The sequence below is a fragment of the Thermobia domestica genome, chromosome 14 (genome assembly GCF_964235325.1).
Source record: "Thermobia domestica chromosome 14, izTheDome1.hap1.1, whole genome shotgun sequence".
In the NCBI taxonomy this organism is placed as follows: domain Eukaryota; kingdom Metazoa; phylum Arthropoda; class Insecta; order Zygentoma; family Lepismatidae; genus Thermobia; species Thermobia domestica.
The window spans coordinates 18,500,856-18,517,178 of record NC_137467.1 but is presented as its reverse complement, the minus strand read 5'-3'; the positions used below and the strand labels follow the sequence as shown (position 1 = coordinate 18,517,178).

General features: G+C 37.0%; 1 protein-coding gene across 3 annotated transcripts in view; it reads right to left on the bottom strand.

Moving 5' to 3' along the window:
* The window catches only part of Pi3K68D (phosphatidylinositol-4-phosphate 3-kinase catalytic subunit Pi3K68D), a 408,362-nt gene that overhangs the window by 292,595 nt on the left and 99,444 nt on the right, over positions 1-16,323 (bottom strand). For all 3 annotated transcript variants that reach the window (XM_081737759.1, XM_081737760.1, XM_081737761.1), the window contains exons 18-20: positions 12,000-12,129; positions 5,121-5,276; positions 1,453-1,603 (exon numbers count right to left, since the gene is read on the bottom strand). In XM_081737759.1, coding sequence (XP_081593885.1) covers positions 1,453-1,603; positions 5,121-5,276; positions 12,000-12,129 — 437 coding nt within the window. The remainder of the gene's footprint in view (positions 1-1,452; positions 1,604-5,120; positions 5,277-11,999; positions 12,130-16,323) is intronic.

The window sequence follows — 16,323 nt, the reverse complement described above, 5'->3', positions numbered from 1 at the left end:
AGACAAGAAAGCATCGGTCCCCGCAGGCGGGTGTTGTGGAAGATGTCAGTTATTGACTCCGTAGGTCGCCCAAGAAATTTCTCCGTCGTTTGTCACAAGAAACCGGCTACAGCTATTCAACATGTGATTTATGGGTGTTACCAGTAACACTTAATTTGTATTCTCACTACACCTGATTTGTATTCTGCAATTTAGCTTCAAAAATCCAAAATCTCATTCCACTTGTACGGCACACTTGCGAATATTTGCCGTTTTTCTTGAGGCGTGGTCAATATTACCCCGAATGAATTTAAATCAGTAAACATAATCCCATAAATCTCCTATCCTTCCTAGATCATTTGTCACAAACCGCATGAAAATTGCACTTCAGTTAGAAATTCCAGACCCAAATGAAATCCATGAGGTTTTTAAAAAAAATCACCCTGTATTTTCCCACATAATCGCTATGCAAATTAAGGCACTTATCATAACGTGGCACAAGTTTTTCAATGCCGTCGCGGTAGAAATTTGCCGCCTACAATTTCAACCCCAGGCTTACTTCAGCGTCAGTATCAAAGCGTTGTTTAGCGAGCCATGTCTTCATCGCTCTAAAGAGGTGGTAGTCGCTCGGCGCCAAACTTCCGCGCTGTGTGGTGGGTGATCGAACACCTCCCATCCAAAACCATCGAAGAGCTCTCAAGTGCGCTTGGCCGTATGTGGTATACGGCCTTCACTCATTATTCCATGTCCGTACACTTCACACAGTTGGCGATGGATTTCAATTAGGTTGTGGTTTCTTGCCAACAAAAACCGAATCTCAGAACCCGTTTGACAAGAAGCGGCATTTTCTATTGCAGCGCACATTGCAACACGTCACAGAAAGCACAGTACGAGCGTCACAGTCCTCACGCTACACAAGCTGGATGCGTATTGAATGTGTCAACGTTCTGACACCAAGATGGCGACTCTAGCCGTGCCCACTGCCGCGATAGGCCAAAACGTCTGGTACTTTTTGGGTAGCCCTCGTATATGCCTGCTATACAAGTTAATGAAATAATATGATATCCAAGCTTCTGATTGTTGGGTTATACATAAAGTTCTAAATATATTCATTGGGCATTAAAAATGTAATAAACACTGATTAAATAACAATGGACACGAGAAACAATTACTAACAATCACCTGAAGGACGATTTTTTAGGATTATGCGTAGTTTACTGGTACTTGGTCCTGCTTTCACTCCAAGTACAGAAAGGAAAAGTCTTTTTATTTAAAAAAAATGTTTGTAATCTATATATTTAATTAGGTGGAGAAGTTTTACTTTGCATTGAGTAGCTCTGCTTAGATATATATATATATATATATATATATATATATATATATATATATTTTTTTTTTTTTTAAGTATATGGCGACTCTGTGCGTGCAATATAAAAAGGGTTAGCATAATAACAAAAACATAAAATTACCAACCTTTTAAAATTTCCGAACATCTGAGCATCTCCCAGGAACTTTCCAAAATCAATATGGAACAAATGACCAGAAGTTTTGAGCATTATATTATCATTATGTCTATCACAGATTCCAAGTACATACGTTGCTACACTATAGCCTGCACATGATGCTGTAAAGAGATTTAAAGAAAGAAAACAATGTAGTCGTAAATTAAGTATGAAAGAACTAATTACTCTGTTTCTTTTAAACTATTAAACCATTTTCAGAATTCATAACATTACCATTAAAAAAAAGAAAAAAGAAAAATGCGTTAATTAGGTTCTGACAGAGATAACTATACACTAACATTATGTAATTCCCAGAGAGCATTTTTAACTTTTTTATTTATTTATTTTATTTATTTCCCTGCTGCTAATTTCAATTTGTCAAAACATTTTAAAACTAAATTTTCTTTGGTCAGAATCACAGTAAGAATAAACTATTGAGCTGATGCCATAGAAATATTCGAACTTCTAATGTACAGCATGTGTGCATTGATCTTATTGTGACGGGCATAAATAGCCTCGCTGTTGACGTCCCAACTAAACCTTAATTAATCAATCAATTCGAACATTTCCTCCACTCCAGGTGCTACCACTTAATTTTAATTCCTGATGTTTCTCTTATTCACTTTTTATATTAATGAGTTCTTCTGTTAATAAACGATTTCTGAAATAAAATTTATAGTTCTCCTCTAGTGCAGCTAACGCTGACTTTCCTGAGTGATTATTATTAATTACTTATCTGAATAATGTTCCTTTCATGTGTTTTTAGCCTCTAGTTTAAGCGCTTTCCGTGGACACTTTTCACGAGGGCTTAAGTATAAGACTTTCTTCTACACAGGTCTTTATGTACGAGGGTAAGTCAATAACTGCAATATTTTCTATTTCTTCGCAGGCTGACTCTATGGCATTGTGTGCTCACTAGGCGCTAGGTATCACCGTAAGCTTCGCCTGTGGTAGGTTGCAGCGTTATAACATCACTCTGCTTTGCGCTGTTGCGAAGTAAAGTTGGCCGCGCCACTCTCTGTGTGGACCAAAGACGACCAGTGTTCTGTCATCCGTTTCTTGTGGTCCGATCGTGTACCCGGAGCGGAAATTTATAGAAGACTTTCAGCACACTACGGGGACAACGTGTTGCTACAGCAAAGTGTTTACTAGTGGACTGAACAGTTCAAAAATGGTCGAACGAGCGTGAAGGATGAGGAAAGATCAAGGTGTCCAGCTACAGCAAGATAGATGACGTTATTGAACGAGTCCGTGTCTTGATTCTGAACAACAGAAGACAAGAGTGAATATTGATGAAGTGGCAACTAATATGCAAATTAGTCATGATTCTGCATATTACATTATTCATAACAGGCTCAATTTCACAAAGTCTGTGAGAGATGGGTTCCGAAAAAAATTCGATGAAGAGCACAAGCGAAACCGTGTGAGAATCTGTCAGCACCTACTGAACCATTATCCTGACAAAGGTGAAACGTTTCTCAGGGGTATCATCACTGGAGATGAAACGTGAATTCATCACTTTGAACCAGAGAGCAAACGCCAGAGCTTGAAATGGAAGCACCCAGAATCTCCTGTCAAGAAGAAATTCAAGGGAGAAAGTGCTTACAGTGTTTTGGGACTCACAAGGCCAATCCTGGAATATTACTTGGAAAAGGGTCAACAATGAACAGTAAAAGGCACAATGATATTCTTGGAAAGCAAATTGAAGCCTGCAATTCGTGATAAACGTAGAGGTCGATCGTCGGAGGCGTTTTTGTGTTGCATAACAATGCGTACACATACCGCGGTCCACACTGCTCAAACTCTTCAGACGCTGCATTTCGAGGTGCTCGAGCATCCTGGATACAGTCCCGATCTCGTCCCGTCGGATTACCATCTGTTTGGTCCACTTAAAAATGCTCTCAGAGGCAGTCGATTCAGCTCTGATCAACAGGTGAAGGACGCAGTGCATTCGAGGCCTACTGCGCAACTTTTTTTTTCTTTCTTTTTTTTTTTTCAAAGGGTATTGGTAAGCTTATGCAACGGTGGACCAGGTACATTGAAAAGTAGGGTGAATATGTTGAAAAATGATATGAGTAAAAACATTGTACTCTTCTGGTAATAAATAATGTAAATTGATTGCAGATATTTATTGACTTACTTTCATAGTTCTCGTGCATTTTGTAATATCCCCACTACATGCTATTCTAAATTTCCGTATAAAAAAAAAAAAAAAAAAAAAAAAAAAAAAAAAAAAAAAAGGAACCGCATTTAACCTCATCAAGTCTGCTTTGTGACTGTCCATCCTCTCTTGGTTGCAGTGCACCTTGACACAACACCCTCACCTTTTCTTGGCTGCTGTGGGCCTTGAGACCAACTTGTCAAACCCTCCTTCGATTGCTGTGGATCTTGAGAGTCTTAACCTTACTATAGGCTGCTATGGGTTTTTAGTATTCCCTTGAGACTACAATGGTTCAGAACATCCGGCTGCCGTGTGCCTTAAGAATCCTAACCGAACACACACAACTATCAATGCACTATACTGAACTAAGAGACATACATAGGTCTTACGACCAAGCTTGTAAAGCAGATTGTGTCATAAACTTATATAAACTTTGAAAATTGTAATAAGACGGTCAAGGAGAAAACTCAATTTCGTGGACTCAGTTTCTATCTACAAAAGGTTACAATATACACATTTTTTAAAATATAGTTTAATTTGGTTACTGCCTTAACAACTAAATCGAATTTTACATATATATATATATATATATATATATATATATATATATATATATATATATATATATATATATAAAGGAATCTTATTCTGTAATCATCTACGTTGTATATAATTATGTCTTCCAATTGATGGATGTTCAAATCCATGTTTTCATATAAAAGATGGATACATATTTTGCATATTCCTCACATTTGATCTTAAGTGTACGTCTTCTTTCTCAAATTGTTACTTGTTATATGAAACCAATCTGTGTCTATGAGAGTTATTACATATGCTACAGTTCGACGTCTGGCGAAAGCCAATGGCGTACAAGTGCGACGTTGCTGGATTTCGTTTCAAACTCAAACTAAATGAAGCAACTGGTTTCCTTTCGTATGTCACTGAAAGTTAGAATGCTTGTTATAAACAGTCTGTTTTGTCTATATATAAAAAAAGAAAAGAAAAAAGAAAAAAAGAAGAGAAAAAAAGAGAGAATGAAGCAATGCTTCGAACAAAAAAAAAATAGAAGAACACACACTGTTTACGATTGACTTCTATATTAAGAGTCAAACTTACAATAAAATCTGAATAATTGAAGAAAGAAAGAAAGCAAGAAAGAAAGAAAGAAAGCAAGAAAGAAAGCAACAAAGAAAGCAACAAAGAAAGAAAGCAAGGAAGAAAGAAAGAAAGTTCTTTTGTTTGTTTTCGTAATTTTTTTTTCTTAAGCATACGGTAACATTCTATCAGGAAAGGTTTTTCCAAGCTCAAATAATATTTCTCCCAACCATCGAGTGAAGCAGGTCATATTAGACAATGTCGCGTAGCTTGCATTGGATGCCAGGAGGTTTGAGACGGACTTAAGATAAGTTCTACAATGATTTTGCCAGTACAAATTAAACTGCCAACTAACGATTAATACTAAATATCAAATTACTCACCAGTAAAATTTGCTACAGCTCTTTCATATTCCAATGCAGACGGATTATGCTTTGCCAACCATTCTGCAATTGATCTATCCTTGAAAGACCCTGTAAGTCCTAACTCTACTTGAATTTTTCTTAATGTTTCAGCATTCGTAACCATCTCAATCATCCCTACAAGCACATAAAAAGAAACACAAAATATTACAGAACTGGGGACAAATTTCATCCTAACTATGTAATCTCAAAGCATCAAAAATACATAATAATCATATACAGTGAAACCTCTCTAAAGCGGACAGCCGTGGGGAATCAATAATTGTCCGCTATAGAGAGGTGTCCGCCTTAGAGAGGTTTTGATATTTTCTTACGTAAATTAGTAAAGAAGGTAATATGCAATTAGTAACAATATTTTTGGATGAATCGTGTATTCACGAATATTACCAAAATGTTACTGTACCTGTGATGTCCTCTGCTGTCCAATACTCTATGTTCGAGGCACAAGATGGAAATAAGATGTTATAGTTCTCTGCACTTTACACTTACGTTTTCAGTATGTCGCTTTAATTTGTGGGTTAATTGCAGTCCAGTAGTGTCTTTTTTGTGATAATATGCGTACCCGCGGGCAAAAACTACCGAACTTCTCTTCTGCTTGGTTAGAGATTCCAGCAGGACAGTAGAATAACGTGTTATTCCAAACGGCGGGTAACTGTCAATCACTTTTGTGTCTAAAACAGCTTTGGTGGGAGTGGAACGCAAGCAAAGGACATGAGAATGTTGTTAAACAGAGCCTCTTCGTTTGGATTGCTGAGTAGACAGTAGAGGAGACAAAATGTCACAATGCTTTCTTGGTGACACATATATGAATTACTAAAAATGTATTTTTATAATACTTTTCAACTTATTTATAGAGAAAGTGTCCGTAATACGGAGGTGAATAATACGTATAAAGGACAGAAAGACTGTCCGTGTCCGTACTAGAGAGTGTCCGCTTTAGAGAGGTTTGTCAATATGTTTTATCCTATTACAGTGTTTGGGAATTACAAAATATGTCCGTTATGGGAGGTGTCCGCTTTATAGAGGTGTCCGTTAGTAGAGGTTTCACTGTATTACCATTAGTTGTAATATTGTAAGCTGCCGCAATTGGAAGTCCACGAGACACGGTGAACATCAAGGTGGAAGATGTATGTGCAGTAACTGCATCGATTCCAAACGTCAATATATGGCTTTCTTAACACACCTGAAATTCGTGACTTCTGAACGCATTCAAATCTAAGGAAGGTAATAACTGACGCCTAAGACCAGTCACAAGTAATAACTTTAAATGTTTTAGTTCTGACAATGTTTTCAAATATGAAAGAACTTAAGGCAGTTAAAGAAGAATTATTGTTGTTTATTAAAGATCAATGTCTCTTTTCAGCACTGAAGCTACATTAAACGTGAACCTACAGTTTAAGATGGAATCCGAACCACCAGAATGCGTTCAAATGCTCTCCCATATAGAATCAAACTGAGCCCACCTGAACCAAATGAGCGCGCAAGTATTAGACTAGTGGGGAGGGTTTAAAATAGAATGGACAAATAAAACAGAATATTTATACGCAATCAATAATATTTCACGCAAATACTACGAAACGTTTAAGGATGGATAATGTAGGTGGGTTTCTAAAAAATTACTAACATACAAAACATTTTTTCGGCAATAATTATAAAACTTAAAAAAAAAAAAAAAAAATCCCTACCAACTTTACACACAAATCCATTTGTATGTTATAAATAACATATACAGTATAATGTACTACGAAAGTGTTCCGAAATGTTGAAGTAAAACCCCCGAGCTGTTATGCAACCATAATCACGCAAAACAATTTATGGTTGCCTATCAGCATGTTACTTTGCCGTAATTAATCCAGCATCCGTTGGGGGTTTCATGATCTAGCTCCAAAGATTCTAAAAAAAATGTATGAGAGCACCGGGAAAGTATCTCTTTCACACAACGAAATAATAATAAAAATCGATGCACATACATCAATGCGTAAACATACACACAACATATATATATATATATAAAACTCTACGGGCTATAGAACTCGGAGGTTCAATGCCGCGTTCACAAAAGCTCTCTATTAATTACTATTCTTGGTCAACTGGATCCAGTTTCTACTTTGTATTCCTATTTCTGCGAAATACATCTTAATATTGTCCTCTCATCAGCGTCTAGGTCTTCCTAATGGTCGTTTTCCGATTGGAATTTCAGTTAAAACTTCGAAAGTGTTCCTACTTTTTCCATTCTGGCTACATGACCTGTCCACCTAAGCCTCCTAGATTTGATGGCCCTAACAATATTTGGTAAACGATACAAATTATGTAGTTCTTCGTTATGAAGTTTCCGCCATTCCCCTGTAACCATTTCAGTTTGAGGTCTCTATTTGGGTGAACATTTATTTGTAACCACTCCGTGTAATCTGGTCGCTGTTCGTGGTTCGTGGTCCTACCAATAAGTATGTTCCTGATACTTGAACTTACCTGGACAGGACGATGAAGGACCTCTCCAAGAAGAGATTACAAACTGTTTCCAAATCGCTCGTCGGTCTCAATAATGAGATGAGGCGCCGAGAGGTTCGGGTGTCTCATCTCGAAAACCTCACGGACGATCAGATGGTCATCCAGACCATAACGCACACAAATATCACTCATACAAACAACGAAAACAAACTGGATTAAATGACACTATACTTATTTATTAGAACACTATTATATATATATATATATATATACAGGGTGGGCCATTTTAATTAATCCACGGAAATATCTGAAAAATGATAAAACATAGAAGAAATGTTTCAAGTACACGTTATATATTGCTAAGGGGGAAACCCAATTCCGCCAAAAGTACCCCTCCCCGCCCCCCCTAAATGGGGGTAACGGGGGGTAACTTTGAAATGTCAAATGGGAACATGGGTCGAGTAATACCTCGTTCGAAAGGTCTTGGAAAACTAAGTAACGCTGTACCAAAAGATGTTTCATATTGTGCACCAGTTTCAAAATGGCCGCCATGATATGGTTCGGAAACTCCAGTACCCGTAGTATGAAAACCATGGAAGGTAAATGAATGGAACAAAATTGAAATAAGAAAATATCATAGGGCATATCGAATGATGTAATCCCTGTGATCCCAGTGGCCTCCCTGAAGGGGTCTTGTGGGCTAACTTTAAAATTTCAATGTCCGACCGGACAACGGTTCGGGCGTACGCTTGACCTACCCAATGTTGTTTGGAAGGCATAGAGAATTGTGCACTAAGTTAACGCGGATGGCCACAGTTACATTTTGATTAACTATTAGCATTCATGTCATATTGTGAGCTTGAGGGACGAAACGGTGTGTACGTATATCCCCGAAATGCTTTCTGAATAACCAACACGCATTGCATAAAAGTTTCTCTTTTTTTAGTCACTACAGCGTCATCCTTACAAACAAATGTTTCAACCACACCATACCTATTTGTAAGGTTAGCCTTAATTTACAAATTAAAGTAGAGTTCTCGTTTGAACTTTCACTTTACTTTCCACCCCACTCACAAACAGAGCGCAGGGAGAGATTATTTTGCAGGACTTGGATTTCTCTTTATACATTATGGCAATTTTACTCTAATATTTTTATCTCTGTTGTATTATTCTCGAGCCTTGGAACGCCTCCGTGGTTTTCCTATTTAATTTTCGTTATTTTCATTTATGTCTAACCGTATTCATACTATGGGCACTAGACCTTTTCTTAGACACAGTCACCATGTCTTTGCTATCATTTTGAAAACGGTGTCTCATGTCGAAAATTTTCTTACAGAAGCTGTTTGATATTAATTTGTCTATGTAACGTGATGTTACTTGCTTCAAGCTGCTATTTGAAATTTTCAAGTTGGCCCCGGATACCTTTCAGTTGTCCCTTGGAGTCACCCCGACAACACCTCTCGATGTGCCTTACGTCAGTTAGCTACTCCAGTTTTTGTTTTGTTGATTTATCTCCAATCGCTTTCATACTACGAGTACTAAACCTTTTCTCTGACACGGATACTATGTTTCGGCGGCCTTTTGAGAACACTGCCATTTCACATCAATCGTTTTCTCCTGCAATATGTTAGATTTTGCAAGATTTATCGAACGAGGTACCACTCTACTCATGTTACTATTTGAAATTTTGAAGTTAGCCCCCAAGATTCCTTTAGGGAGGCCACTGGGATCACAGGGACCACACCGTTCGATATGCCCTATGATATTTACGTATTTCAATTTTGTTCCATTCATTTACCTTCCATGGTTTTCACACTACGGGTACTGGAGTTTCCGAACCATATTATGGCGGCCATTTTGAAACCGGTGCACAATATGAAACATCTTTTGGTACAGCGTTACTTAGTTTTCCAAGACCTTTCGAACGAGGTATTACTCGACCCATGTTCCCATTTGACATTTCAAAGTTACCCCCCGTTACCCCCATTTAGGGGGGGCGGAGAGGGGTACTTTTGGCGGAATTGGGTTTCCCCCTTAGCAATATATAACGTGTACTTGAAACATTTCTTCTATGTTTTATCATTTTTCAGATATTTCCGTGGATTAATTAAAATGGCCCACCCTGTATATATATATATATATATATATATATATATATATATATATATATATATATATATATATATAAATAGCGAAGAGGAATGAACACAACACTGAACACTCAATATGTATAATAATTTTCGTCACTGAAATCACACTTTGCCCTTTTAAGGTAATATAGCGCTTTATATATATATGAGATTATAATTCAGATTTCACGACAAATGCTTCTCTCACACCATTGACGCACTTGGGGGATTAGCACTGGGGAAAAGTTGTCTGGATCGTCCCACGATGAATCCAGTTGCGGCGCCGAACAATCCTGAAGCGTAAAGGTGATTCTTCAGCATAATAAATAAATAAATAAGTAATAAAAAAAAAGTAGAATGCTAATATCGGAGGGCGCGTGTATAACTTTTTAAACGCACAAGTTTCGTGAACCTGGGACTTCACTAGTTGGGGGCTAGCCGTAAGAAAACGTCTCCTACACCGGCTAATAGCTTGTGCCCCTTAACACAAATTAATACTTGATTCCCAACGCAACGTGCGTGGTGGCTGCGTACAATATCGGAGTCAAACTCCCTGAGCACCAAAGCTCAAGGTACGGGTTGCAATGGTCAACTAAAAGTGTTGACAGTTCATTCCAAAAATCACTCAGTTAACTCGCCTGTATGCACATACAAACAGAATACGGAAAACAATTCATGTTAATTTTAGTCAACTGCCTATAATGCACTAGACACGGCGATAACTCTTGCGTGAGAAAATACAGGTAAGAAACTGCAAAAACTGTGAGGCTGGTGCCACTCTGGTCACTTGAATACCTGTTCTGGTCTGGTCTGCTCTAATCTATTGCAATGTTCCATAAGCGATTAAAGAAAACACTATATTCAGTTCCAAATAACTATACAATATATACTGTGCATATACTAAGTCAGGGAGAAACACTGAAATGGTTCGTCACTAACTGAAATGTTCTCACTAAAAGCAATGTTTTAAATATATATATATGAAAAAACGATGAAAGACTTCTTTGTCCAATTGTGTGGGAAAGAAGCAATTCCCACCGAAGAAAGAACTTATATGCGTCGCAGAATAAAGTATAAATCGAAAATAATGATCACTGTCTTTACGAAATATACAGGGTGTCCACAAAAAATCCTTCTGTAACCTGGTAGCGGTTATACCCCAGTCCTGTTCTTCTTGGGTCCGAATATTCGTCTTAGGATCTTGTTCTCAAACACTTTCAGTCTGCGTTCTTCCGCCAGAGTAAGCGACTATGTTTCGCAACGCAACCATACAACACAACAGGCATGATTATCGTTTTATATATTTTAAGCTTTAAATTCCTCGACTGAATTCGCAACGACAAAAGTTTTTAAACTGAATATTAACACGAATTCACTGCTTTCAGTCGACATTTAATTTCTTCGTGAATATGGTTTTGGTCTGTTGCAGTATTACGATCTCGACGGACTTCCATGAATTTGGTTTTCTCTGCATTACGGTACTTCTAAACCCAAGTCCCTGCAAGCGTATGATGAGACCTTTACATTTCTTTGTATTGTTCTCCTATCATATTACATATATATATATATATATATATATATATATATATATATATATATATATATATATATATATATATATATATATATATAACAGGCTAAATTGAGAAACAACTCCTTTTTTGAAGTCGATTAATACAGAAAACTGCATCCTTAGTAAATTAATTACCATCTCGGACCTAGATACGTAATTATCTTGCACGCTCTCGGTCTGAAATTGATTTGATTTTAAGTAGCTCCTTCAATACTTCCTAATGTTGGTTAACATACACAATCATTGACCCATTAGGAAACGAACACGGAACTAGGCATACCAACAGCTAACCATCTGTTTACACGGGAATATTGAAGCATTTAATAAAGCGATATGATTGAAGCTGTCTTTGAAAATCAAACTTCCAACCTTCATATAAACATGTAATTCTTTCAATTTCTTGTACAGTCAGCAGAATAAAACCTGCAACATGAGCATGTAAGTTTATTGTGAAACTACGCCTAACAGCGCAAGGAATCAACATAACGTCTAAGTGGCACGATTCACGCCAGGAGAAACCTCGGTGTCCTCCCCTGCACATTTATTTTGAGCAAAAGACTTCGTCGTTTCACAATAAACTTACATGCTCATGTTGCAGGTGGTTTTTTTTTTTTTTTTTTTTTTTTTTTTTTTTTTTTTTTTTTTTTTTTTTTTTACTGCGGACTGTACACAATACTCCATCAAACTAACCTCTTTTATGACCAGTAGGAACACAAGTGAATGTAACCATTTTCAAGTCAAGGCCTTGCTTCAACCATAACTTATCCATAATTCGGATCATTTGGATGGTTAACATATCCTGCTGTAAATCATCTCCGACCTGCAAAAAGAAAAAATCACAAATATTAGTTATTCAGCTGTTGAGCTAGCACATAAATTAAGTTCACAAGAACATATATGTTGATACATTTCATTAGTGTATGTACTGTTTTTCAAGTGAAACCAGCTTTATGGAAACATATGTAGTTTTTTCTTCTGTGATATATGGAAAAATTAAATTAAATCGTAACACCTGTATGTCTTAATACTCATTTCAGAACATTCTTCAGTTCCTCCTCTAGTAAATTATTATTATTATTATTGTCAATGATAGAACTACACTAAATAGCTAACCCATAGTGCTTCTACGGAGGAACTACACTAAATGGCTAACCCATAGTGCTTCTACCGAGGGTCGAACCAAGGAAAAAGACGCACGCTATCCACAAAGCACTCATGGGAAAAAATGAAATCTTTGAGTTTTACGTCCCACGGAAAGCACTCATGGGGTTGGACACGCATACATCATGACATATAGATTTAAGACTTCAATATTTCTTAAAAGAAGTGTCGAATATAATGCAAAGGAATCAGATATCAATCATAGACTCAATGTGTATTTGGAAGATTTATCTGGATTTGATTTGAGTTTAGCGTCCCTTTCAAAGCCAAGCTATATGAAACGTGAACCTATAGCTTAACGTGAGATTCGAACCACATGAGCTCTCACCGGGAATCGAATCGAGTCTCCCACGCCAAAGGCGCGTACGCTAACCTCTTAGCTACGAAGGAGCTCTGCGTTTGGAAGAGGACACGTGAAAAAGCAGCATATTATTATTATTATTATTAATAATAATTAAAATAATATTATATAATATTATATATAATATTATATATATTATAATAATAATAATATAATATTATAATAATAATAATAATAATAATAATAATAATAATAATAATAATAATAATAATAATAATAATGGACTAAGGGAGAAGTATGGTTCAGAGGCTTAACATTACGGAAGTTAAAGAAGAAATATTTAGAGCTTCGAAATATGGTGCTGAAGGAAGATGGAGAAAATAAAATGGACAGAGAGAGAAAGAGGGAGAGTAACAAAAGAAAGATATTTTAAAACGGATAGGAGAGAAGAACACTTATAGCCAGCATCTTTCGTAGGAAGGCCAAATGGACTGGACATATCTTGCGAAGAAATGGTCGTTCCTCGTCTTCATACCGCTATTGAAGGAAAGATGGAAAGGAAGCGAGGAATAGGAAGAAGAAGAACACAACTGATCGATGATTTGAAAAATAGAAGAAAATATAGGGATTAAAAGAGAAAGCCGAATATCGAGAAACGTGCAAGAAACATTTCCAGGTCCTAACCTAAAAAAACTCATTAGTTCCAGAACCTGCTAACAGGCAGAATACTTAATAAGTTCGAACCGTATTCGCATTTTCTTGTACTAACCCTCTATGAATTGAATATACCGCATAAACGTTAAGGATCTTCACTACTAACTAACTAACTAAACTAACTCACTCCATGGCCTATGGAACCCGAAGGTTCAATGCCGCGTTCACAAAAGCTTTCCACTGACTTCTATCCTTAGCTAACTGCATCCAGTTTCTACTTTGTATTTCAATCTCTGCGAGATCCCTTTTAATGTTGTCCTCCCATCTGCGCCTAGGTCTTCCTAATGGTCGTTTTCCGATTGGTCTTCCAGTCAAGACTTTGAAAGCGTTTCTACTTTCTTCCATTCTAGCTACATCACCCGCCCACCTAAGCCTCCTAGACTTCACGACCCTAGCAATGTTGGGTAAACCATATAAATTATATAGTTCCTCGTTATGAAGTTTCCGCCATTCCCCATTCCCGTTCCTCTTGGGTCCGAATATTCGTCTCAGGATCTTGTTCTCGAATACTTTCAGTCTATGTTCTTCCCTCAGAGTAAGTGACCATGTTTCGCAGCCATACAAAACAACAGGTATAATTATCGTTTTGTATATTTTAAGCTTCAAATTCCTCGACAGAATTCGCGACGACAAGAGATTTTGAACCGAATAGTAACACGAATTCCCTGCTTTTAGTCGACATTTAATTTCTTCGTGAATATGATTTTCCTCTGTTAATATTGATCCTAGATATTTGAAAGTATCCGCTTTATCAAAAGTATTATTTAATATTTTAACGCATCCATAATTTGCTGTATTCCGGTCCCGACGCACTTCCATGTATTTAGTTTTATCTGCACTTACTTCTAAACCCATGACCCTGCAAGCGTTTAATAAGTTCTCTGCATTTCTTTCTATTGTTCTCCTATCATCACCTATTAAATTTACATCATCAGCATATGCCATAACCTGGTGAATACCGTTCAACTGTAGGCCCTGGTTGCTATATTTTATTTTCCTTATAGCGTATTCCAGAACGAAGTTAAATAATAATGGCGACAATGCATCTCCTTGTTTCAGGCCATTTTCGACGTGAAAGCTCGTGGACAATAATTTTCCTACCCGGACTTTACTTTGGGATTCATTTAAACATATCTTAATTAATCTAATTAGCTTTCTCGGTATTCCAAGTTCTGTAAGAACGTTGTATAATGTTTCTCTCCTAACCGAGTCGTACGCCTTTCTAAAATCAATAAATAGTTGATGTACCGGGGTATTGTATTCCCACTTTTTTTCGAATATTTGGCGAATGGTAAATATTTGGTCGATAGTTGATCGATTCCGTCTAAATCCGCATTGATAATCTCCAATAATTTCATCTGCGTATGGGGTCAGTCTTGCTAACAGAATATTTGAAAGGATTTTATAGGATGTTGACAGAAGAGAAATGCCTCGATAATTATTACAGTTGGTTTTGTCGCCTTTCTTGTGAATTGGAACAATGATTGATTCTTTCCACTCTTGTGGCAATTCTTCCTTGTTCCAGATAAGGAGAATGAGTTTGTGTATCTTGTTCCACAATTTTTCGCCTCCAGCTAAAATTAACTCAGCCGGAATTTCATCTACACCCGGAGATTTGTGTTTCTTTAATTTCTTTATAGCAGTTTCTACTTCTATTCGGTTGGGTTCTGGAATATACGGTTCTGCGATGTGTATCTCCTTTTCTCCACGCACACTAGTTTTCGGTTGCGTGTTAAGCAAATCGTCAAAGAAATCTTTCCATCTATTTAAGATGCTATCCGTGTCAGTGAGAACTGTACCGTCAGATTTCTTTAATATATAAGCACGAGGTTGATAGCCTTTCTTAAATTCGTTGATTCCCTTATACATGTCCCGGATGTTTTTATTTTTACTATTATCTTCAAGTTCCTTAATTTTAGCTTTCAGAAAATCGCGTTTCTTTGTTCTAAAAGTTTTGGATGTTTCCCGCCTGATATCTGCGAAATTTTGTGTAGTTATTTCATTCGGAGTTTGTAGCCAGCGCAATATTGCCTGTTTTCTCTTCTCTGCTAGTTTTATGCATTCCTGGTCGAACCATGGTTTGTTCCTACGTATTTCCGCGTGTCCCAATTTTTCTTTTGCTGAAATTTTAATGCTGTCTCTAATTTCAATCCACGTATCCTCAACACTAGTACACTCCGAATCTTTTAAAGCCGAGAATCTATTCGAAACTTCAATCTGGTATTTCTCTCTTACCTGGCTCTCTTCTAATTTCTTTAAATTGAATCTCTCCGTTTTCGGACAATGAATATTACCTTTATTCGACGATAACCTCTCTCGTATTATCGCTGCTACCAGGTAGTGGTCAGTGTCACAATCAGCCCCTCTAAACGACCGGACATCAATTATGCTAGATTGCCTTCTTCTATCTACTAAAACGTGATCAATTTGATTATGTGTTTTCCCGTCTGGTGATGTCCAGGTGTATTTATGAATGTCGCGATGTGGGAATTTTGTACTCTTCACGATTAGGTTTTTGGATGTTGCAAAAATCCACGAGTCTAACACCGTTGTCATTACTTTCCTTATGCAGACTTTCATTCCCTATAATAGGTTTGAAAATATCCTCTCGTCCTACCTTCGCATTGAAATCCCCTAGTAGAATTTTCATATGGTATCGCGGGAGTTGGTCAAATATCCGTTCCACTTCTTCGTAAAAACTGTCTTTTATATCGTCATCCTTGTCTTCAGTTGGGGCATGTACATTTAAAACAATAATATCATACCACCGTCCCTTAAGAGTAATAAAAGAAAGTCTGTCAGTGACAAATTCAACCCGTTTAATTGCTGGTAATATAC